The sequence below is a fragment of the Oncorhynchus clarkii genome, chromosome 19, assembly GCF_045791955.1.
Source record: "Oncorhynchus clarkii lewisi isolate Uvic-CL-2024 chromosome 19, UVic_Ocla_1.0, whole genome shotgun sequence".
NCBI lineage: Eukaryota > Metazoa > Chordata > Actinopteri > Salmoniformes > Salmonidae > Oncorhynchus > Oncorhynchus clarkii.
The window spans coordinates 41,080,700-41,106,278 of record NC_092165.1 but is presented as its reverse complement, the minus strand read 5'-3'; the positions used below and the strand labels follow the sequence as shown (position 1 = coordinate 41,106,278).

The window sequence follows — 25,579 nt, the reverse complement described above, 5'->3', positions numbered from 1 at the left end:
TTATAACCTGGAATTCAAATGTATAATTTGATTTACACAACATGCCTACCACTGTGAAGATGCAAAATAATTGTTTTTATTGTGAAACAAACAAGACAAAAAAACTGAAAACTTAAGCGTGCAATACTATTCACCCCCCCTAAAGTCAATACTTTGTAGAGCCACCTTTTGCAGCAATTACAGCTGCAAGTCTCTTGGGGTATGTCTCTATAAGCTTGGCACATCTAGCCACTGGAATTTTTGCCCATTCTTCAACGCAAAACTGCTTCAAGTTGGATGGGTTCCGCTGGGGTACAGCAATCTTTAAGTCACAGTTTCTCAATCGGATTGAGGTCTGGGCTGTGACTAGGTCATTCCAATACATTTAAATGTTTCCACTTAAACCACTCAAGTGTTGTTTTAGCAGTATGCTTAGGGTCATTGTCCTGCTAGGTGGTGCACCTCCGTCCCAGTCTCAAATCTCTGGAAGACTGAAACAGGTTTCCCCTCAAGAATTTCCCTGTATTTAGCACCATCCATCATTCCTTCAATTCTGACCAGTTTCACAGTTTCTTCTGGACACTCTTTCATAAAGCCCAGCTCTGTGGAGTGTATGGCTTAAAGTGGTCCTATGGACAGATACTCCAATCTCCGCTGTGGAGCTTTGCAGCTCCTTCGGGGTTATCTTTGGTCTCCTTGTTGCCCCTCTGATTAATGCCCTCCTTGCCTGGTCCGTGAGTTTTGGTGGGCGGCCCTCTCTTGGCAGGTTTGTTGTGGTGCCATATTCTTTCCATGTTTTAATAATGGATTTAATAGTGCTCCGTGGGATGTTTGAAGTTTTAGATACTTTTTTATAACCCAACCCTGATCTGTACAGCTCTAAAACTTTGTCCCTGACCTGTTTGGAGAGCTCCTTGCTTGGTGGTGCCCCTTGTTTAGTGGTGTTGCAGACTCTGGGGCCTTTCAGAACAGGTGTATATATACTGAGATCATGTGACACTTAGATTGCACACAGGTGGACTTTAATTATGTGACTTCTGAAGGTAATTGGATGTACCAGATCTTATTTAGGATCTTCATAGCAAAGGGGGTGAATGCATATGCACGCACCACTTTTCCATATTTTAATTTATTCCACTTCACCAATTTGGACCATTTCGTGTATGTCCATGACATGAAATCCATTCAAAATTACAGGTTGTAATGCAACAAAATAGGAAAAACACAAAGGGGATGAATACTTTTGCAAGGACCTGTATGTGAGAATGCTGTTCATTGACTACAACTCAGCAATCAACATCAGTGCCCACAAAGCTCATCACTAAGGACCCTGGGACTAAACACCTCCCTCTGCAACTAGATCCTGGCGGGCCACCCCCCAGGTGGTAATGGTAGGCAGCAACAAATTTGCCACGCTGATCCTCAACACTGGCGCCCCTCAAGGGTGTGTGCTTAGTCCCCTCCTGTACTCTCAGTTCAACCAACTGCATGGCCAACACGACTCCAACACCATCATTTAGTTTGCTGATGACACAACAGTGGTAGGCCTGATCACCAACAACGAGACAGCCTATAGGGAGGTCAGACACCTGACAGTGTGGTGCCAGAACAACAACCTCTCCCTCAATGTGAGCAAGACAAAGGAGATGATCGTGGATTATAGGAAACGGAGGTCCAAACAGGCCCCCCATTCACACTGACGGTGCTGAAGTGGAGCAGGTCGAGAGTTAAGTTCATTGGTGTCGAGAGTCAAGTTCCTTGGTGTCCACATCACCAACGAAGTGTCATGGTCAAACACACCAAGACAGTCATAAAGAGGGCACGGCAACACCTTTTCCCCCTCAGGAGACTGAAAAGATTTGGCATGGGTCACCAGATCCTCAAAATGTTCTATAGCTGCACCATCGAGAGCACTGGTTGCATCACCACCTGGTATGGCAACTGCTCAGCATCTGACCGTAAGGGCCACCAACAAATTGTCAAAGACTCCAGTCATCCAAGTCATAGACTGTTCTCTCTGCTACCGCACAACAAGCGGCACCAGAGGGCCAATTCTAGGACCAAAAGGCTCCTTAACAGCTTCTACACCTAAGCCATAAGACTGCTGAACAATTAATCAAATGGCCACCAGGACTATTTACATTGAGCCCCCCCTTTGTTTTTACACTGCTGCTCACCGTTTTAATTATGCAGTCACTTAACAAATTACCTCGACTAACCTGTACCACACATTGACTCGGTACTGGTACCCCTGTATATAGCCTCGTTATTGTTATGTAATTTTCTTGTGTTGCTTTATTATTTATTTATTTATTTATTTATATTTTTTTCACTAGATTATTTAGTAAATATTTCCTTAACTCTATTTATTGAAATGCATTGTTGGTTAAAGACTTAAGGACTAAACCCTGGGATTAAACACCTCCCTCTGCAATTGGATCCTGGACTTTGACAGGCCACCCGCAGGTGGTGAGGGTAGGCAACAACACATCCGCCATGCTGACCCTCAACACACAGGCCCCTCAGGAGTAGGTGCTTAGGACTGTGTAGCCACACCCAACTCCAACACCATCATTAAGTTTGCTGATGACACAACCGTGGTTGGCCTGATCACCAAAGACGATAAGACAGCCTACAGGGAAGAGGTCAGAGACCTAGCAGTGTGGTGCCAGGACAACAACCTCTCCCTCAATGTCAGCAAGACAAAAGGAGCTGATCATGACTACAGGAAACGGAGGGCCGCGCATGCCCCTATTCAAATCAACAGGGCTGTAGAGGAGACTGTCAAGATTCAAGTTCCTCAATTTCCACATCACTAAGGACCAATCATTGTCCAAACACACCAACACGTGAAGAGGGCACAACAACACTTCTTCCCCCTCAGGAGGATGAAAAAAAAAATTTGGTATTGGCCCTCAGATACTCTACAGCTGTACCATTGAGAGAATCTTGACTGGCTGTTTCACTGCTTGGTATAGCAACTGCTCTGCATCCAACTGCAAGGCACTACAGCGGGTAGTGTGTACGGCCCAGTACATCACCGGGGACTGAGCTCCCTGTCATCCAGGACCTCTATACCAGGTGGTGTCAGAGGAAGGCCCTAATTGTCAAAGACTCTAGCCACCCAAGTCACAGTCTGTACTATCTGCGATCACCCAGCACCAGAGTGCCAAGTCTGGAACCAAAAGACTCCTGAACAGCTTCTACCCCAAAGCCATAAGACTACTTTAAAGTTAAAACGGCTACATTGACTTTCTGCTATTCGCCACCTACCTACATGTACATAGCTGGTACTTCAAGCAATCACCTAACCAAACCTACATATTACCTCAACCCCCCCAACTACCTTATTTTATTGTCTCACTATTTTCTTACCAATTTGTCAATTTTCTTACTTTTTAACTGCATTGTTGGGTAAGGGCTCGTAAGCGGTTCAAGGTAAAGTCCACACTTTTCGTATTCATCGCATGTGTCAAATAAACGTTTATTTGAATTAGTTTAATATCCAATTATTAGTGTGCATGTAAGTTAACCCTATTATCAACAGCTAAATCGAAGTTAAGCATGAATATTTATTCACAGAAAAAATATTTAACTCCAGCCCGTGTTTTCTGTGCAGGAAAAAAGTTCTGACGTTCACAATCATAGCTTCGACTTTTTCACCTAGCCTACAAAATGTCAGCTAGCTAAACTGGTTGACTTTAGAAAATACACAAGCCTTTCTCCAACTTACCCTAATACTACCAGCTCCCCGTATTTTATTGGGTCTTTAGTCGGGCCGCAGTGTTCCTCCTGGCTTTGCGAAAACATTAGGCTTTTTCTTGCTTCTATGGACAGCAGGCGCCCCTCAATCTCAATGCACTAGCCCAAATTCAAAAGGAAACGATCATACGAAATTCACTTCAAAGGGTGTAAGCAGCTGCCATTTCACACAATATCACGTCGTATACGTCTTTACAACCATATAGAGCCGTCTTGTGTTTTTAAAAATTAATCGAATATAATTATTTTTGTGTTAGATATGTTACAAGCAGATCGTAATTAACGCAATTTGCCAGTTCAACCCGCTCTAAAAGCGGATGCATAACCAGTCAGGCACAGGGGTGGACCATACCATTCAGCAGTCCTTTACTTTAAACAGGGGGGACCTTTAGACAAATTCCTCTCATCACTTTTTTTGGACTCATTTATTTACACAACACTTTATCGATGTAAGCTGATATCGGGATATTATATTTTATTTTTCATCATTTGATTTCTATAATACATCTTAGTCAAATAAATACGAGAAATTAGAACAGACGTCCCTTGTTCGATATCTCACATGGGCATGGCTAGAATGAGGCGGCACCTTCTATTATGTAAACAAAGAGTACTATCTGGCTATTCTTAAAGGGATCATAGCTTTCACATTTCACACTGCCACGTTCATATCATTTAGAAAGAACAGAACGTTTGAAACCTACACGTTCTTAGGCCAATTTTTTCTAATTTTCAGACCATAATAGCGTAGACTTAGATGAGACCTGTCCTATTATGGGCAGGGGGTCCAAGACGATTCCTATAGCTTGCAGAGCGCACCTATGAATGATTATTCTTTAGGCTGTCCACAAGGTGAGTATCCCAAAAACGCATCAATTTATGCCGGGATTTCTTCTCACGTGGACAGAAGTAGGTGGGGGTGCATATGACTATGTCTAAACATATTGACTGATTATCAGAATGCAGCATAAAACTGAGCAGTCAAAATGATATCCTCTCGGTTTTGTGTTGAGAGCAAGTGATGCAAATGTAAATACTGTGGACTGCTGTGACTATCTAGAATGAGGGGCCACAGGGATGACAAGGGTCGAATTAGACCATTCTCTATTTGGTCAGCAGTTCAAGTGAATAACACATCAACTGCCGTTAGACACAATGCTGCAATCGGGTGACAATAATGGGGAAGCTGGGGAAAAGTTCCCTTTCAATATAAGTTAGTCTACCCCCAGGAGTGAATATCTCTGACCTACACCTTCCAGCTTCTAGCCTCACTTGAATGTGATTCACTGTAACGCAATGGTGAGGTTCTGACCACTCATCAACTTACAGTATATGCAGCTAAAGTTTCATGGGCCTGTTTTACCCATCTTCACAAGGCATCAATATTATACTCTCCCTACCACACTTGGAAACCTGCCCCACTTGGAAACCTGCCCCACACACTGCTGTCTCCTGCAAAAAGAGCCACATAACGGTCCATGAGTCATCCTATATTGTTAGATAGGTAACTGTATGTGTTGAGCATAAAAGAAAAGACAGTGCCATTCACTATTCAATACTTTTCTCGAACTTCTTACTGAGCTAAGAGTAGCAGAATCCAAACCAATGTTAAATTAATCTCACATTTTAAATTTAGGAAATCCCTCTGGTCTTCCTATCCTGTATGTCCAGTCATTGTCACACCTTTCTGGTGAATGTGCCACTTCTACAGTTCTGTCTGCATCAACAATTGGCTGTCTCTGTACTGTTTCACAAGGCTCTGCTTGGCTAAGTGCCCCATACCTCCTAACTCTCCCTTGTCAATAGCAGATTTCAAAGTGCAATAACAGTTAACACAAAAACAAAAGGTCGGGGTGAGGGGGGGGTCATGGCGGTCTAAGGAGTGTTACTTCATATGTAATGCATCATCAAAAGGAGTTCTGAACTTTGATGTTATTTTTGATGTACTAATCCTGTCTATCTGTAAGCAATACTGCAACCCACTTTAAACCATGGCATTTGTTGGTTACATTCATAGTTCTCCATATCAGGCCATTAATAGTACTGTTACTACAGATAAACCTCCATGTCTGTCTGTATATTAGGATCAAGCTACTTGTGCTGTGAACACCAACTTTCTGCCCCCAGGCTAGTCTTAACAGCCTGGGGTATAATGACTATTGACTTTTGTGTGTGACAGTCTCTGTCCCCCCATTTCATTGAGAGCATACTGTCTGTTTAAAAGAGCCCCCCCCCCCACCTCCACCAAACACACACACACAAACCAAATCAAATTTGATTCATCACATACACAGTTTAGTGTACACATACACACACTCAGAGAGGATGGATCAAAGGCTCTCTAGCACATACCACACTGATGGGAAGCAGATGCAGAGAGGGAGCTGCTCTGTTGAGATGGGTCTGGCTTGTTTGTGTACAAAGTCGGAAATTTCTTGGTAATAGGCATGGAACAGAGACTCAATGCAAGAAATCACACAATAGTGACTAACTGTATGAGCCATGATGATGTAATAAAGACAAAGCTCCTATTTACTTCCTACTCCCTCCCTGCCTTCCCCTTGCATCCTCCTCTGTGGTTAAGTTCCCTGGAAGTCTTAGAAGAGAGCGAGAGTGTGTACATGTGTGTGTTGTTAAGAGTTTGTGGGATGTGGGATGTGATTGTTGTAGATTACTATTTCGGCTACATTTCCATAACTTCACATGGTGCTCATTTAAACACTCATATATACATTCCAAGAACAGGCAGGAGTCATATTTAAACAGAGAGTGAGACATGCTTCACAGGAAAATGCATGCATGTGTGTGAGAAATCCAGTTTTTGGGAGTAGTGAACTACATGTACTTCAACTAGTAATTTAATTTAATTTTGCAGTAGCTTGGTGGTAGTTGAACTAAATTCCAATATTGGTAGTATTTTCAGTAGTTCATAACGTTTTTTCATGTTGTGGTGTCGCTAACTACTGGAACTACACACAATTGTTTTTTTAAAACCAAAAAAATATGGGTGACAGGAAAGACTTTCCTTGCATTTTCAGCAACAGACCTGGCTTATTCTCACTTGAAACACTTTTTGTGTGCTTAATGCTCACTTTTTTGTGTTTAATAGGGTACAGTACACATTATGTTAACATCTGATTGAAGAGTGATCTGTTCTTGCAATTTGTAGTCTATGACATATTAGGTGTAGATATATGATAATGATGATATTATAGATGTGATAATGTTTATATATGATAAGTAGTTTGGATGTAGTGAACTACTTTTTCAAAGTAACTTTAGTTAAGTAAACTATATTTTTCTTTAGGGTAGCTTTAGTGTAGCTAAACTTCTTCCAGTGTGAAGTAATTGGTAGTTTGGCAAACAATATTTTCAGAGTAGCTTCCCCAACACTGGAGAAATCTAGTGACTGGATTCCTGGAGATCTGCAGTGTAGGAAAGTGAATCAACTGTCTTTAGTCCATAGGTTGCATACATCTGATAAGGGGTTTGACAGAGGCACTGATGTACCATAGAAAAGGCCTCGCTTGTATCATATCAGTGTATAGAGGGGTATGCTGAGGTTATGGTGTGGTGCCTGTTTGTCGCTAGCTTGGTCTCCATGACAGGCCCACAATCAGCTGACTACAGCATGACAGTGTGGGAGAATGTTTGGAATGTGCTGATCCTGTGCTGCTTTCTCCCCTGACCCCTTAATGTACAAAAGTTGTCTTGTTACTCTGTGTTGCTCTTCTACAGTCCTGAAGGACCACATGCAGATTTACAGACAACAACAACAAGAGCAGAGCAATGACTGTACTCACTGTATCAAATCAAATCAAATTGTATTGGTCACATACACATGGTTAGCAGATGTTATTGCGAGTGTAGCGAAATGCTTGTGCTTCTAGTTCCGACAGTGCAGCAAATGATCTAACAAGTAATATCTAACAATTCCACAACAAATACCTAATACACACAAATCTAAGTAATTCATGGAATAAGAATATATAAATATATGGATAAGCAATGTTAGAGTGGCATAGGCTAAGATGCAATAGATAGTAGATAGATAGTATAGAATTGTAGTGCTGGTAAGTTGACGCCGCTCTGATATCCAATAGTTCTTCCCTGCTGTAAGTAATAACACTTAAGATTTTCTGGGCTAGCAATGTAAGAAATAATAAATAAAAAAAGAAAATATTGAAAAGTTAAGGACTAGAAGCGAGGCAGCCCTCTGTCAGCGCCATTTTCCTATATCTGTCTCACACACCAGATGTCAATCCCTTGGAACTGGTATTTCCTCTTCATCTAAGCTAATATAAAGAATCTGGAGACAAACACTCACTCCACACAGACAATTCTTTAAGATCTTTCAGCTCTTCCCCACGTCTATTATGTTGAACTTCTTTGGGAATGGGAGGTAAAACTTGGACGTCATTCACAGATCCACTGCTTGTACATCTACCACAGTGACAAACCTGATGTAATTTCCAGTTGTAAAGTATGACAGGAGGGGGCAGTCCTTGGTGAGCCATTATGACAGCCACACAACAGCCATACCTCCTTTCAGTAAACATGATGAATCGATGTTGCACAATGTTTCGCAAGAGTGAGGTTAGAACCTCAACATAAAACAAAAGTGACGTGTAGGATTCTGTTTTCACATGCAAAAGTGATTGCTTTTGAAAAAAATGCTTTCTCTACCTTCCCAATGAATTCAAAAATATATTTTATGGAAAGGAGATGTTTCTGGACAACGCACCATAGACAACATGACCGCGTGGTGCAGATTACCGTTCCATTTGGGAAGGGCGGTCCTCCCTCACTGCCTTTGACCAGTGCACCACGTCTTCAGGTTAATAGAACTCCCTCATACAAAGAGCATATAACTAAAATGACACCCACCAGTAAGATGTTTGTCTTGAAAGGGGAGGACAGCGAAACATTATTCTGCTTATTAGTCAGTCACGCAGACCTTAGCACGTTTGTCATCAGGGTAAAAACCAGAGCTGAGGGAATGGCCTTACCTTTTATTTGTAGTAAGTCAGGGTCTAATCAAATTGAATGGCACATTGCAGAGATACAAGATCATCCAGCCCAAAAGTCAACCCCTAGCCGCAGCCCGTTACTTCTAGACTGATGGCTCTTCATAGGTCTGAAAGTATCAGATAAGTGAAAGCAAAAACAAACACTTCACTCAAGCCTCTAGTAGGCAAAGTAGTACACTACATTTGGAGGTGGTGTCTAGATGTGTTAAGGGGTTGATTTTGTATGTGCAGGATAGACAACATTTTAACAAACAAGTAGAGGGATAAGGACATTGGTGCCCCACGGTGGTATGGCAAAGGAAGTCCAGTCAAGAGAAGCAGAACTAAACACAGGACAGCGAGCAGATTTATCAAGCATCCCTTTAATTAACTGTCACCTGTTACAAAAAAAAAAGAAATATTCCATGTTAATGAAATTAGCAACACTATAGCGAGTGTTGATTACAGATGATATGGGACACCTCTTCCTAAAGTAGTTACAGTAGGATTAAAACCTCCATTCTGTAGACCTGTCCTACTGCTCCCACAGCGAGGATGGGTCACAGCCTCCCTCCTACTGGCTCTGCACTTAGACTTCCTCCATGGTTAGTTACTTAGTGACCCGTCTGACATGCTGGGACCCTCCTTCATGCCCTTGCCCCCTCCAAAATACCTCAGCCAAAGTATGCATATACAGTACCTATTTATTCATGGATCAATGCACATTTACAGTTTGTGAGCTGTCAGCAAAGGAGATCAAGAATTGTAGTGTAATGTCAGCAGGTCCTAACAGTTACTTTTTTAACAATACATTTTTCCTTTTTAACTTAAAAAAAGGAAAGAGAACCCAAGTTAATTTAATGAAGTAGGAATCCACTTCATCACCCTCTGGACAAAGAAAACTAACAGAGAAAAAAACTACATCTGTATTCAAAGATTTCCATTGAAAAAAGGGGGTAAACGGGGGGAGATGCCACAGTCTGACATGTGTAGGATGTCTTTAGCGCTGGCTGTAGGGATCATGAGGAATGTGGTGGGACTTTGGAGTAGTAAGGTCTGGTCCGGAGTGTGTGTGTGTGTGTAGCGTGAGGGAGCCCCTCTTCTCTGGGGCCCAGCGAAGTCTCTCCCTGACCCTGCTGAGGAGGAGCAGATGGAGGTCAGAGGTTACAGGTCAGTGGCAGGCAGTGACAGAGGATCAGCAAGAGGCTGCCTACAGTACAGGTGAGGGGAAAGAGAGGAGTGTGACAGGAGAGGAGAAGCCATGATAGGAGAGGTGGTGGGGAGGTTGGGGGTGGTCTTTGTAGTAAGATTGGGAGTGTCCATCCTCCCCTCCCTATACTTCAGGCGAGTCTTTGTCCGATTCCTGAGAGAAAAAAAGGAAGCACAGTTTAAGACCTCTTTGTGTGTTACAAGAAAGACTTGCTTGCCAGTTACAACCCCGATTTAACAGATGTGCTTGCTGAAAACCAAGCACAATTTTAGAAACTGTTCATACTTATTATTATACTCCTCCTGCTGGAACCTGAAAAAAAACATTGATACTACTTATACTTTTTACACTACATCCATATTTGCATAAATTCCTATGTATTTCAACAGCCATAGACTTGAATGGTAAAACTTTGCACCGTGCCTAGATTTCAACCATTTATGCTTTTTGAACTATAACCATTTTAAAATGTTCATAAAAGATCCATGGGCTTCAATGGAAAGTATTTGGATCTGCCATTGCTCTTGAACCGTTAAAGCTACAAACACCAAACCAACGTTGAAATGTGCAGACTGACTCAACTTAGATGGCTACAACCCAGCTTCTTGCAACCATTCATAAACTATAAAGATTGTTGTATCCCCATTCATTTCAACGGTGGAATGCTGGATTCAACATTATAAACTGAAATCACTGCCACAACTTTTAGAATGTTCAAACTAAAACATTTTGAGATCTTGAAAACACAATCTATGGCTTATGATGCTATAGTACTCACTCTAGCCTACTATACTAGCCAATTACAGTGCATCCAGAAATTATTCATACCCTTTCACATTGTCAACATTTTGTTACATTACAGCTTTCTTCTAAAAATGGATTAAAACAAAAATGATCTCATCAATCTACACACAATACCCCATAATGACAAAGCAACATTTTTATTTTATTTTTAAAGTAAAAAAATAAATACTCATAAATTGCACATTTACATAAGTATTCAAACCCTTTACTCAGTACTTTGTTGAAGCATATTTGGCAGTGACCACATCCTCGAGTCTTCTTGGGTATGACGCTACAAGCTTGGCACACCTGTATTTGGGGAGTTTCTCCCATTCTTCTCTGCAGATCCTCTTAAGCTCTGTCAGGATGGATGGGGAGCGTCACTGCACAGCTATTTTCAGGTCTCTCCAGAGATCTTTGATCGGGTTCAAGTCTGGGCTCTGGCTGGGCCACTCAAGGACATTCAGAGACTTGTCCCGAAGCCACTCATGCGTTGTCTTGGCTGTCTGTTAAGGGTCGTTGTCCTGATGAAGGTGAACCTTTGCCCCAGTCTGAGGTTCTGAGCGCTCTGGAGCAGGTTTTCATCAAGGATCTCTCTGTACTTTGCTCCAGAGATGGTTGTCCATAAAGGAACTCTGGAGCTCTGTCAGAGTGACCATCGGGTTCATGGTCACCTACCTGCCCAAGGCCCTTCTCCCCTGATAGTTCAGTTTGGCTGGGTGGCCAGCTCTAGTTAGAGTCTTGGTAGTTCCAAACTTCTTCCATTTAAGAATGAGGCCACTGTGTTTTTGGGGACCTTCAATGCTGCAGAAATGTTTTGGTACCCCAGATCTGTACCTCGACCCAATACTGTCTTGGAGATCTATGGACAATTCCTTCGACCTCATGGCTTGGTTTTTGCTCTGACATGCACTGTCAACTGTGGGACCTTATATAGACAGGTCTGTGCGTTTCCAAATCATGTCCAATCAATTGAATTTACCACAGGTGGACTCCAATCAAGTTGTAGAAACGTCTCAAGGATAATCAATGGAAACATAATGCACCTGAGCTCAATTTCTCATAGCAAAGGGTCTGAATACTGTAAATAAGGTATCTTCAAAAAAACAATTATAATACATTTTCTAAAAAAATCTAAAAACCTGTTTTCCTTTTGTCATTACAGTGTAGATTGATGATGAAATGTTTTTATTTAACCCATTTGAGAATAAGGCTGTAACATTACAAAATGTGGGAAAAGTCGAGGGGTCTGAATACTTTCCGAATGCATTGTATATATCCCACTATAATAACTACACAACTACAAACCACCCAAAAATAGGTCACTATAACTAACCCACAGCCTATGAAAACCATATTACTACCATTACTACTGCTGTCACTACCACTTCACAACCATAAATACTGCAAGAGTAGCAAGCGCACACATTTACTTCAGTAAATGTCCTTTTCTATATTTTAAAGCCTTCTTTTAATGGCTGTATTATCTAAATGTGGATCCATAATAAATACGTCGTACCGCCTCCTGTCTCTTGGTGAGTTGCCGGTTGACGGCCTGTAGCAGCTGCTGCAGTTCCCTCACAGTTTGGTTCAGCCCTGCAGTCTTCTTCTCCTTCATGTCAATCTCCTCCTGAGGGACACAGTGACAGGTTGGTTACTACCCTGTAGTCACTTTCAATATAACTTGTCAATAAAACTACCCCTATTTAAAGACTGGTTACATTTAATACACAACTACATCTAATAATTATCAATATTAGAACTCTTAGTAGCTAGATACCTTTGTTTTGACCATGAATATACACTACCTAGATAATATGTGCAACGGACTGTCTTTAACATATAGCCACAGACAGTTCCCCGTCCAGTGAGTCTTACGTGTGATGAGAGGTTGCTGTTCTCTATCAGGTCACCCTGGCCGGTCTCTTTGCAGACCTCCTCCTGGATCAGATCCAGAGACTGCTGGGCCTGAGGTGGAGCAGGGTGGGGGAAATTACAAGAAACATTTAAGCTTACATTTCAGGTAATATAAGTGTGTTAAACTCATCCACGTATTCAAATGCTCAGTGTGTATTTATCTCCTAGTAGGGATGCACATTTCGGTCAATTTTGCTGCCGACTAACTGACCCTCATTAACCGGTCAACAAACTGTAAAAAAAACAAAACAAATTAAAACAGTAAAATCATGTGACCAACAACAAATACTATTAGAGATCTGTATATAATGATGAGATGCTTATGTTTCCGCCCTAACAATGAGAGTCGACCCAAGGCAGGCGACAAGCTTAGTCCCAAAATAAGCCCATAGAAACGTATTAGGCTTATTTTGGACAGATTTTGTGGAGTGTGAAACCTCTCCCTTTGCCTCTTCCTCTTTGGTACTATGCATACGCAGGACATTTTTCATTAAGCACTTAATAGAAACATGCAATAATAGCAAGCCTTTATAAAATATTTGCCTCCACGTTTCTACAGATGGATTTTCGCAAGGCTACTTTGAAGCAAGGCAAGACATGCCTCATTATTTGAAGTGAACTAAAACAATTCAGGTTTCAAACAATTCCACTGCCTCAAGCTCCCATTGCAGTGGTGGGTGACCTGCTGGTAGTCAACGCTAGGCAGGCTATAGCCTATGCAACCGAATGACAAATTGGAGGCGCGCTTTATTCACGAGTTGTGATGGAGGAATAAAAATAGCTCCTTTAATTCGTGTCCACCGAAGTTAACAGGTGACTGCATTTAGAATTGTTATTTGTTGTGCAATGAATGGGCTTACAAAAGCAGGTTTCATTCCAGTAGCTTACAGACTTTTTAAGGAGCTACTCTCACGCCGTCTGACATGTGGTAGGCTATTCCGCTCCTCAAACTGGTGTAGTAGGGACAGGTTATGAGAGCTCCGCCTATTTGGGTGAGCAAGGCTTACCAAATTCAGCTCCTCATTTTGCCTGACTGCTTCTGTATAAGAGCCATCAAGTTTGCTCTGCAGTTCAGTGTTGTGCACTTGTGATAAATAAGATGCATGGCGACTAACGAAAATACACACTCGCCAATTTAATACAGCACAATTATGCAAATGGCCCTATAGACCAATAAGCATTACCGGTCAAATGTTTTTTTCGGCGGCTAACCGCTAACATCCTCAGCTCCTTGAGTAAGTTGCTTCTTTCTAGACTTGGACTGGTGACTAATTGTTTATCTAACAGTAATGTAAATCCAAACAAACTAAAGGTAGTCCCATCCTAAGGGACAAGGGGCCGTCTTACCTTATAGAGATCGCCAGCCACCTTCTGCCTCTCACTCTCCTCGGTCTCCAGTTTTGACAGAGTCTCAGTCAGCTGGGTCTTCAGCTGCAAGCGAAAACACCAGCGATGAGATAAATGACAATCACAGCCCCCCTCCTGGTGAAATCTGATCTCAAACTGTTTGGAGGGGGGAATTTGCATAAACACCGAGGTGGTATTCAAATATTTCTACCAAGACAAATTAGACGATTTTGCATACACCAAAACTGGTTTCACTTGGCATTGTACTTATGGCAACTCTGATGTCAGTTATGTCTCTACTAAACTAGCTATTCAATGATTAGCTAGAGACTGATAAAGATATTAAATGTTGTATTATCAATGAAAAACCAGCAGAGATGCTTTAATTATCATTGAAGATGTTCACAGACAGAGGGTGGCAAGACAAGAGACAAACAAGACCAGACAGACATTGAAAATGTTTCAACTGTGTGTGGAGGCAGATGAATGATGAAAGCGTGTGCAGTTGAAGGCATAGAATGTATCCCCAAAGATGGCCGACATGGAAAAGCTCATTGTGCAGGAGTAGCAGTAAGCCACTATAAGCCTGTTAGTAGAAGTGATGGAAGAGAAGATAGTGTGCCGAGTAGAAACAGTAGTGTGTGTTAGTCTGTCCTCTCACTGAGTAAAAGTGGTCCATCATCTATAACCTATGATACTAATACTCCAGTCTAACATTACACTAAGAAAAAACTGTCTCCTAAAAAGCAAAGAAAACACACCTTATGCATGCCTCTTGCATTTAAAAACAGTTTAGCCCATGTTGCATTTGAGCTTACATCACTACTGTATCCATAGGTTGTAGATCGATGGACTGACTCCCAGAGGACAAAGAGAACCCTGTATTCCCCAGGCAGGTGGTGATGGACACAGTAATATTTCAGTAGTGAAATTAGATTTATTGGAAAATTTGCAATATGCATCAAAACAAAATTAGACAGGTGCATAAATTTGGGCACCCCAATAGAAAAATCACATCAATATTTAATAGAGCCTCCTTTTGTTAAAATAACAGCCTCTAGACGCTTCCCATAGCCTCTAATGAGTGTCTGGATTCTGGATGAAGGTATTTTGGACCATTCCTCCTTACAAAACATCTCCAGTTCAGTTAGGTTTGATGGTTGCCGAGCATGGACAGCCCGCTTCAAATCATCCCACAGATTCTCAATGATATTCAGGTCTGGGGACTGGGATGGCCATTCCAGAACATTGTACTTGTTCCTCTGCATAAATGACCGGGTAGATTTTGAGCAGTGTTTTGGGTCGTTGTCTTGTTGAAATGTCCAGCCCCGGCGTAACTTCAACTTTGTGACTGATTCTTCAACATTATTCCCAAGAATCTGCTGATATTGAGTGGAATCCATGCGACCCTCAACTTTAACAAGATTCCCAGTACCGGCACTGGCCACACAGCATGATGGAACCCCCACCAAACTTTACTGTGGGGAGCAAGTGTTTTTCTTGGAACGCTGTGTTATTTTGCCGCCATGCATAACGTCCCTTGTTATGACCAAATAACTCAATCTTTGTTTCATCAGTCCACAGCACCTTATTCCAAAATGAAGCTGGTTTGTCCAAATGTGCGTTTGCATACCTCAAGCGACTCTGTTTGTGGCGTGTGTCCAGAAAAGGCTTCTTCCGCATCACTCTCCCATACAGCTTCTCCTTGTGCAAAGTACGCTGAATTGTTGAACGATGCACAGTGACACCATCTGCAGCAAGATGATGTTGTAGGTCTTTGGAGGTGGTCTGTGGGCTGTTTTTGACCGTTCTCACCATCCTTCGCCTTTGCCTCTCCAATATTTTACTTGGCCTGCCACTTCTGGCCTTAACAGGAACTGTGCCTGTGGTCTTCCATTTTCTCACGATGTTCCTCACAGTGGACACTGACAGCTTAAATCTCTGCGATAGCTTTTTGTAGCCTTCCTCTAAACCATAATGTTGAACAATCTTTGTTTTCAGGTCATTTGAGAGTTGTTTTGTGGCCCCCATGTTGCCACTCTTCAGAGGAGAGTCAAAGAGAACAACAACTTGCAATCGGCCACCTTAAATACCGTTTCTCATGATTGGATGCACTTGTCTATGAAGTTCAAGGCTTAATGAGCTCACCAAACCAATTGTGTGTTCCAATTAATCAGTGCTAAGTAGTTACAGGTATTCAAATCAACAGAATGACAAGGGTGCCCACATTTTTGCATAGCCTATTTTTCACATCTGATTTAATTTCATACAACTTAATATTGCTACACTAATAATCTTTGTCTGGACAATACCCCAGTACCGAGATTTTATTAGAAAATGAATGGCATGCCACTGTGATCATTTTCTGTGACGACAGAGTAAATTATTATGCAGCCTCAGAGGGGTGCCCAAACTTTTTCATACGACTGTAACAGGCAGCTGTGGGATCGGAGGAGCCAGGGGACAGAATGCTACACAGCTGAAGTAGGGGAACGGGATGGTCGATCGGCTGCTATGGTGAGTGTACAATCCTATAGCATCAAGGAGTTTGGTTGGTTTTTCTACATTTAATCAATGCTCTACAGCATCTACATAAAACACATTCTCAAACAATGGAGGACTTGTGTGGTGATATGAATGAATGCAGCTGGCTGACAATGTTTTGGTTCTGTGTAACTGCAGTGACGCCAATGTTTTAACAACAACGGGGCAGACTCAGTCTGTAAGTTACTGTGTAAAGTGTGTAAACCCTCTCAACCAAATTCCATAACAGAACATACCAGAATGAACTGTGTGGTCTGTGAACTGTGAATGTAATGTCTAATTGTTGCATGAACAAACACTGGTGGATACCACAAACAGTAAACACAGAGACATGCACCATAAACATACAGTACAAAGCCACCCACAAACAATGCAGAGGCGAATGACTAGATCTATGACGACATAGATGAATAACCACTATGACATGACCGAGTATGACTGGTAGATGACAGGAAGTCTAGTCAGCTCACCTCTCTGACCTCTGTCACATAGGTGGCGCTTTCACGCTCTGCTCTCTCCAGCGCAGACTCAAGGTGCTGCTTGTCTCTTATCAACTATGAAAGAACAAAATGAAAAATCACTTACATTGTGAGTCAACTGATGTAAAGTGCCTAATACAATTGCTGAGAGATGTGTTAAGTGTGTAACTGGACTGACGTTGTCCAACTCCCCGACGTCACTCAGTCTGTCTACATCCTGCTCCAGTGCTGCAACTTTCACGCTCATCTAGGAAAGAGAGGGCAGGAGAGTGACCATAAGCACCACACATACCAATTATATAGTGGTTAAAAGGGCAATATAAATACAAATTCAGTTTGATTGAATGGTCTTCAGTGTTCACCTCTTTCAGCTCTGTCTGTGACAGATCCAGCTTCACCTTCCATCGAGACTCCTCCTTCTCCACACTGCTCTGGAGACGTTGAAGGATGCCCTCCTGTGGACAGTAGAGGGTATTACAGGTTAGTTTAAAAGACCTCATGACGCCTTTATAGAGATATCTACAGGACACTGATAGAGCATCACCTCACCGTCTCAGCCAAAACTTTCTTGTATGTCTCACAATCTTTCTGTAGAACCTTCTGGGCCTCTTCAGATTCCTTCAGCTTATCAACCAATACCTGGTGTAAGGAACAGCCCGGGTTACACTTATTTTCACCTCAGTTCTCAGACATTTGAAAACAAAACTATTTTTAAAGAAACAGTAAAGGCTGTGCCGTCACCTTGTTGTCCTCTGAGCCCTCTGGAGCAGGTTCAGGTGCTGCTTCAGGGGCAGGGTTGGGCTCTGCTGCCGGGGCCTCTTTCACTGCAGTCTCAAACCTCTGCAGCCACTCCTGGTGGTTCTGAGAGAGAACACAGTAGAAAAGATACAAAACTATAGGATATGTGGAAAAGATGAACTTATAATTTAATATCACATCATATGGTCCTCTGTAGCTCAGTTGGTACAGCATGGCACTTGCAATGGCTGTATGGTGGGTTCAATTCCGGAGACCACCCATATACGTCTGCTAAATTGCATATATACACACACAGTACCAGTCAAAAGTTACACAAATAAAACTTTGTCACATGCACTAAAAACAACAAGTCTAGACTTTACCGCAAAATGCTTACTTACAAGCCCTTAACCAACAGTGCAGTTAGAGAATATTTAACATGTAGACTAAAGTAAAAAGTGATAATAAAACACAATAACGAGGCTATATAGAGGGGGCTTCGGTACCGAGTCAGTGTGCGGGGGTACAGATTAGTTGAGGTAATTTGTACATGTAGGTGGGGGTGAAGTAACTATGCATAGATAATAAACAATGGGGGGGTCAATGGAAATTGTCCGGTGGCGATTTAATTAATTGTTCAGCAGTCTTATGCCTTGGGGTAGAAGCTGTTGAGGAGCTTTTTTTGTCCTAGACTTGGTGCTCCGGTACCGCTTGCCGTGCGGTAGCATAGAAAACAGTCTATACTGGAGTCTCTGTCAATTTTATGGGCTTTCTTCTGACACCACCTATTATATAGGTCCTGAATGGCAGGAAGCTTGGCCCCAGTGATGTACTGGGTCGTTCGCACTACCCTCTGTAGCGCCTTACTGTCAGATGCCGAGTAGTGCCATACCAGGCAGTGATGCAACCGGCCAGGATGCTCTCGATGGTGCAGCTGTAGAACCTTTTAAGGATCTAAGGTCCCATGCTAAATCTTTTGATTTTACTGAGGGGAAAAGGTTTTGTTGTGCCCTCTCACAACTATCTTGATATGTTTGGACCATTATAGTTTGTTGGTGGTGTGGACACCAAGGAACCTAACTCTCAACCCGCTCCACTACAGCCCCGTCGATGTTAAATGGGGGCCTGTTCAGCCCGCCTTTTCCTGTAGTCCATGATCAGCTCCTTTGTCTTGCTCACATTGAGGGAGAGGTTGTTGTCCTGGCACCACACTGCCAGTTCTCTAACCTCCTCCCTATAGGCCGTCTTATTGTTGTTGGTGATCAGGCCTACCACTGTGCTGTTGTCAGCAAACTTAATGATGGCGTTGGAATCGTGTTTAGCCACACAGTTGTGGGTGAACAGGGAGTACAGGAAGGGACAAAGTACGCACCCCCGAGGGGCCCCAGTGTTAAGTATCAGCGTGGCAGACGTGTTGTTGCCTACTCTTACCACCTGGGGGCAGCCCGTCAGGAAGTCCAGGATCCAGTTGCAGAGGGAGGTGTTTAGTCCAAGAGTCCTTAGCTTAGTGATGAGCTTTGTGGGCACTATGGTGTGGAACTCTGAGCTATAGTCAATGAACAGCATTCTCATGTAGGTGTTCCTTTTGTCCAGGTGAGAAAGGGCCGTGTGGATTGTAATTGAGATTGCGTCATCTGTGGATCTGTTGGGGCGGTATGCTAATTGGAGTGGGTCTAGGGTGTCCGGGAGGACAAAGTAGCCACCCTTTGCTTGAATGACAGCTTTGCACACTCTTGGCATTCTCTCAACCAGCTTCACCTGGAATGCTTTTCCAACAGTCTTGAAGGTGTTCCCACATATGCTGAGCACTTGGCTGCTTTTTCTTCACTCTGCGGTCAAACTCATCTCAAACTTTCTCAATTGGGTAGAAGTCGGGTGATTGTGGAGGCCAGGTCATGGTCATGATGGTGCACTCCCAACACTCCTTCTTGGTCAACTAGCCCTTACACAGCCTGGAGGTGTGTTCTGGGTCATTGTTATGATGAAAAACAAATGGATTGTCCTACTAAGCGCAAACCAGATGGGATGGCGTATCGCTGCAGAATGATGCGGTAGCCACGCTGGTTAAGTGTGCCTTGAATTAAAAAAAAATCACTGATAGTGTCACCAGCAAAGCACCCCACACCTCCTCCTCCACTGTTCACTGAGGGAACCACACATGCGGAGATCATCCGTTCACCTACTCTGCATCTCACAAAGACACAGCGGTTGGAACCAAAAATCGCATATTTGGACTCATCAGACCAAAGGACAGATTTCCACTGGTCTAATGTCCATTGCTTGTGTTTCTTGGCACAAGCAAGTCTTCTTCTTATTGGTGTCCTTCAGTAGTGGTTTCTTTGCAGAAATTGGAACCATGAAGGCCTGATGCACGCAGTCTCCTCTGAACAGTTGATGTTGAGATGTGTCTGTTACTTGAGCTCTGAGGTGCAGTTAGTTGCCAATTTCTGAGGCTGGTAACTCTGATGAACTCTGCAGCAGAGGTAACTCTGGGTCTTCCTTTCCTGTGGCGGTCCTCATGAGAGCCAGTTCCATCATAGCGCTTGATGGTTTTAGCAACTGCACTTGAAGAAACAAAGTTCTTGAAATTTTCCAGATTGACTGTCGTTTCTCTTTGCTTATTTGCGCTGTTCTTGCCTTAATTTGGACTTGTTATTTTACCAAATAGGGCTATCTTCTGTATACCACCCCTACCTTGTCACAACACAACTGATTGGCTCAAAAGCAGGAAAGAAATTCCACAAATTAACTTTTAATAAGACACACCTGTTAATTGAAATGCATTCCTGGTGACTACCTCATGAAGCTGGTTGAGAGAATGTCAAGCGTGTGCAAAGCTGTCATCAAGGCAAAGGGTGGCAACTTTGAAAAATCTCAAATATATTTTGATTTGTTTAACACTTTTTTGGTTACTAAATTATTGTTATTTAATAGTTTTGATGTCTTCACTATTATTCTCAATGTAGAAAATAGTAAAAATAAAGAAAAACCCTTGAATGAGTAGGTGTGTCCAAACTTCTGTCTGGTACTGTATATATTATGTGAGCACTTACCCGTTCAGTGGGCAGAGGCACGTTCGGAAGCAGTCTGTGCAGAACACCTCGACATTCTGCCTGGGCTATCTCCAGGGCTGTCTGGTTCTCCTGAAGAGGTAAAGGAGGAGGAAAGAGAAGAGAGGACATTCAACATGGACTGCACTCAGGGAACACACACACACACACACACACACACACACACACACACACACACACACACAATTGGGGTACCTGTACAGTAGTTAGCTGAATAGCTCTGCAGGCAAACATCCAACCTCAAGTCACTACCTCTGCTTGCTTGGTTTCACTCCTCCCATCTCAGAGTACATACAGGAGCATAGCCTCTGACCAGCACAACTCCCTCTCCATGACACTCCAGTGAACAAACTGCTAACATTTACAATGGCTCAATTATTTAGTGTGCGCTCCAAGCAAGTATTCATACGCCCCACTGTTCAGCAGCCACACACAACCACAAGACAAGTTCCTCAAGCTTTAGACCTCACCCTACACAGGTTCAATTATTTCAGATGTTTATCCTCTCAAGGAGGAACATCAAAGTCACTTGTGTTCATATAGTTGCAGCACAGTAATGCTCCTGAGTATCTAACATTCTGTCCAGAGACAGACATCCATAGAGCACCACACATACTTCTGTTATCAGGAACCCCCAAACAAAAACCACAATGTTGGTGCCGTTAAGCACATTAGCCGCACAAGGCTTGAAACTCTCAGAAGGAGAGCGATGTCATGTCTAACCCCTCTACCCTCCGATGGAGTGAGTCCTATAACAGACAGCTGGCACATTCACCTCTACTCTCATTAACACATCGTGTTGTAAGGGGAATAGGCTCTACACTACGACATATGCTTTAGATTGTGTACAAGCATGCACTTTCCTGAGCGTACACAACAGGTGTCCAGGAACGCCTACATTTTTACTGTACCAAAATGGCCGAGAGCAGCTGCTGGGTAAATCAGTTCACTATGTGCCCTGTCTGCTGTATTGACATGGAGAGGAACGGGGTTGACAGCTTAGGCAAAAATTCCCTGAACCCCCCACAACTGTTTATAGTAAGAGCAATCTGTTAGTCTATGGTTTACTAGTGCATCCCTAAATACATATGGTTAAGCAAAGGTAGGTGTGGCAGGTAGCCTAGTGGTTACAGCGTTGGACTAGTAACCGAATGGTTGCAAGATCGAATCCCTGATATGACAAGGTAAAAATCTGTTGTTCTGCCCCTGAACAAGGCAGTTAAGCGCATTGAAAATAAGAGTTTGTTATTAACTGACTTGCCTAGTTTAAAAAAGAAAAAAGGGCTATGGCAGATCAGATTCTCACTGAAGAGGGGCGGCAGGTAGCCTAGCAGTTAAGTGCATTGGGCCAGGTACCAGAAGGTCACTGGTTCGAATCCCGAGCAGACTATGTGGAAAAATTTGCCGATGCGCCCTTGAGCAAGACACTTAATCCCAATTGCTCCTGTAAATTAAAAATGTAAGAGGACAAAAAAATCCTTAGGAAACAACTGGGTGGATATAAACAGCAGTTAAGCTGAGGGGCTGTCTGGTTTCTAATGGTTCTATGCAATAAGTTGATAGACGTGTCCACACGGAGTTAAAGTACCACCGTTGTTGTTTAATAAATCACTGATATACAGTATATGTTTTGTTGCTTCCAAAAATGATTTTACACAAAACAATTATGTTGACTAATTACACATATTCTGGACATAATTTCTCAAAAAGGCAACTCTGAAAGACCAAATTTATTTTGAAAATCTTATAATCGAATTTCATTAGAGGCTGATTGCTGTAATGATGACAGTATATACACAAAGCAGAATGGAACACATGCTGGATTTGGGAGAGAAAATGAGGAAAGCACATGGCAGGGAGCGAGAGGAGCATCATGAAGACCATGGATCGCAAACTTATTATGACCATCTACAGGAAATCTGGAGTCAGTCACTGCACATGTCTATTTCTTTACTTTATATTGGAATTGATGTAGTTAAAATAAATAGTTGTACTGTATGAAACAAAAAGATTGTGTCCTTTAAAAGAGGTCAATGCATTCTAGCGCGGAATAGCAAGCAGAACTCAAGTAGAGCAGTGTTTTTTCTACATAAAAATACATTAGAGTCTTTATGAAATTCCTGAGGGGAATAGATTAATGGAGATAAACTGCCAATTATTCAGGGCCAGAATGCAGAGGGAGGGGAGAAATGAGTATGCAGCAGCATGTAGAAATGATGGAGTAATCTCACTGGTCGATTATGGCAATAACTGTTTGGGGATGCATCAGATTTTCAATCTAGAGTGAAGCAGACTGGAAGTGGGATCCGAACCTTGAGGGCCTTGCTGAGTTTCCCCTGAAGCATGGACTCGGTGGCTGCCAGAGCCTCCATAGCGCTCCAGTTTTTCACCCGAAGCTCCTGGTCAGTTTCAGAGAGATATCACTTTCAGTTTAGCCTCAGGGAAAAGTATGCAGTGACCCACAAACACAATTTATATAGGGATGAACAGAGAACCATTAGCAAAAATAAATGTGCCTCCTTTTCTTCACGGCTGTCCTGTCCTGTCCTATCCTATCCTGTTTCGGAGTCTAGGTTTAAAGAATATCCTCACTACATTTTACCCTAAACCACTCTAAGGGTCAAGCTCAACTTAACATGAGTTGGCCATCTAAAGATTGAGTCTTTAGAAGGATCAGACACTAAACTGTATTGTCAAAAACAAACAGTGAAACAGCTCTGATAGTAACACCGTAGAGAGGTCTTTGGCATAGACAAACTGAAATAACGTGAAGAATGAGAGCTGCAACTCACTGCCAAAAAAGTCCAATGAGTCTAGATAGGAAAAGCCAAATCACATAATATAGAGCTAGTCAACAAGGTAGCTGTCTGTCTCTGCAAAACAAGGCCATTGTTAAGCCCCAGAGCATTCACACGCACAGACATGCATGCTGACACACAGAAATACAGTCCTTGTAAACATGGCAAAGGACAGAGCAGAGTAGACTGACTGCCCTAACAACTGTACTGTTTGATTGTAGCAAGCCTTAGCCAGCATAAGCATAGAATAGCAAATGAAGAGCTCTAAAATATAAATGTTAAATGTATCATTGTCTTGAATAGTTTCAATTAGATTAATAAATATTCATAGTCTGCGATAAAATGCAACCTAACAACTTTGTAAAAGGAGTAGAGGGAGATTATGCATGCATAGTGTGACATCACTGAGAGGGTGTGGTTTAGGGGAGCACATCGAGGATGAGGTCTGCAGATGTATCGCAGGGCCAGACTGGAGATGTGGAGGGTAGGCTGGTAGTGTGGGCTGAGGCAGTAGCAGCACTGTCTGCAGGACAGGACACCTACATTGTTCTTGTTTCTGTGAAGCTCCAAGGACTCCCTCAGCTTAGCCAGCTCTCCCTGGAGATCAGACACCTGCTTCTCCTTCTCTGCCAACCTGGAGGACAGAACACCACCACACATACATTACCAACACTACCACTACCTATCACAACACTGCTGGGTGGCCCCATGCCAAGGGACACCTACTGTATACTGAAGGGAATTCAGTGAAGTATTACAGTGACTCACGCTGTCAGCAGTTCCAGGCTTGGGGCCTCTGTGTGGGTCTGCGAGAAGAAGAAAATAAAAGTAGTTAACTCTCGTTCTTTTTTCTCCCTCTCAGCCAATAAAGGTCACCAATCAACTGTTTCCACCTCTTCCCTCACCTGTTTCTGCTGTAGTTCCTGCACCTTGTCGCTCACCTCCTTGGCCCTTGACTCCAACTCACTCTGTAGTGTCTGGATCTCCTGGTCCTTAGCAGCAAGCCTGGACAAAGACTGTGTTAGTCTATCTTTTCAGAGTACAATGCAGTCAAGTAGGTCAGATTAGAGGGATAGTACAAAATACTTACTGTGTCTGTAATTCTAGGAGCTGGTCGCTGGCACTGGTGGTGTCCACAGCCTGCTTCTGTCTCAGCTGCTCCATGTCAGACTGCAGCCCTGCCACCTGCTGCTCCAGAGACTGCAGGGACAACACACACACACATTTACATAAACACCCAGCAGGGAGACACAGGATAATCCAGAACCAAAACTGTAACATTGGGCAAAGTCAAAACACACTATATACAATGTTTAATTTCACATTTGTTACAAGTCTGGCATTCCAAAATCACATGAATCAAAATGCAGAGTACATTGCTGTGTGTGTGTGTGTGTGTGTGTGTGTGAGAGAGTGAGAGAGTGAGAGAGTGAGAGAGAGAGAGAGAGAGAGAGAGAGAGAGAGAGAGAGAGAGAGAGATGTACTACTATGAACACACCTCAATGGTCATCCCATTGCTGGAGCCACTCGCCTGTGCTGCCTGTAGGCTCTCCTCCATTGACTTAATCTGCTCATCTTTCTCTTGGATCCTTGAGAAACACAGAATTACAAAATGTATCAAACACAGAACAAATTGTCCATGAATGTGGCAAGAGGTTTCATAGCAGTTGCTAGACAAAAAGTGGTATTTTCATTGACTTACTTGCTCTGTAGACCTTCCATTATCAAATCGGATGATGTCTTGAGAGTAGGAAAAGACAAGAGGAAAAAATGTAATGAGAATCCAATGAGGGAACGGGGTTGAGACTATCCAAAATCAAAACACAGCAGATCAGTGTGAGTACTTACCTGCTCAGTAGTCTGAAGAATAAATGCCTCCATATCACGTTTCAGAGCCTTATTCTCTTCTCTTACAGTCTGTGACAGAGAAAGCTATTTGATT

General features: G+C 42.7%; 2 protein-coding genes across 12 annotated transcripts in view; both read right to left on the bottom strand.

Moving 5' to 3' along the window:
- LOC139375204 (E3 ubiquitin-protein ligase pellino homolog 2-like) overlaps positions 1 to 5,428 on the bottom strand; it is a 46,281-nt gene extending 40,853 nt beyond the window's left edge. The window contains exon 1 of one of the 2 annotated variants that reach the window (XM_071116788.1): positions 5,365 to 5,428. In XM_071116788.1, coding sequence (XP_070972889.1) covers positions 5,365 to 5,366 — 2 coding nt within the window. In that variant the 5' untranslated portion in view covers positions 5,367 to 5,428. Of the gene's footprint in view, positions 1 to 3,712; positions 4,092 to 5,364 lie in introns of those variants that run through there. The other variant, XM_071116787.1, reaches the window with a different exon arrangement.
- Positions 5,429 to 9,113: 3,685 nt separating this feature from the next.
- Positions 9,114 to 25,579, bottom strand: part of LOC139375203 (kinectin-like) — a 42,067-nt gene continuing 25,601 nt past the window's right edge. For 6 of the 10 annotated variants that reach the window (XM_071116780.1, XM_071116785.1, XM_071116783.1 and 3 more), the window contains 17 exons: positions 25,486 to 25,554; positions 25,340 to 25,377; positions 25,136 to 25,226; positions 24,728 to 24,837; positions 24,543 to 24,642; positions 24,406 to 24,443; positions 24,181 to 24,271; positions 20,822 to 20,911; positions 17,772 to 17,891; positions 17,580 to 17,669; positions 17,393 to 17,485; positions 17,209 to 17,277; positions 17,022 to 17,105; positions 14,008 to 14,091; positions 12,622 to 12,711; positions 12,263 to 12,373; positions 9,114 to 10,113 (listed from right to left, as the gene is read on the bottom strand). In XM_071116780.1, coding sequence (XP_070972881.1) covers positions 10,084 to 10,113; positions 12,263 to 12,373; positions 12,622 to 12,711; positions 14,008 to 14,091; positions 17,022 to 17,105; positions 17,209 to 17,277; positions 17,393 to 17,485; positions 17,580 to 17,669; positions 17,772 to 17,891; positions 20,822 to 20,911; positions 24,181 to 24,271; positions 24,406 to 24,443; positions 24,543 to 24,642; positions 24,728 to 24,837; positions 25,136 to 25,226; positions 25,340 to 25,377; positions 25,486 to 25,554 — 1,398 coding nt within the window. In that variant the 3' untranslated portion in view covers positions 9,114 to 10,083. Of the gene's footprint in view, positions 10,114 to 12,262; positions 12,374 to 12,621; positions 12,712 to 14,007; positions 14,092 to 17,021; positions 17,106 to 17,208; positions 17,278 to 17,392; positions 17,486 to 17,579; positions 17,670 to 17,771; positions 17,892 to 20,821; positions 20,912 to 23,151; positions 23,239 to 24,180; positions 24,272 to 24,405; positions 24,444 to 24,542; positions 24,643 to 24,727; positions 24,838 to 25,135; positions 25,227 to 25,339; positions 25,378 to 25,485; positions 25,555 to 25,579 lie in introns of all 10 variants that reach the window. The other 4 variants (XM_071116776.1, XM_071116779.1, XM_071116777.1 and 1 more) reach the window with 1 other exon arrangement.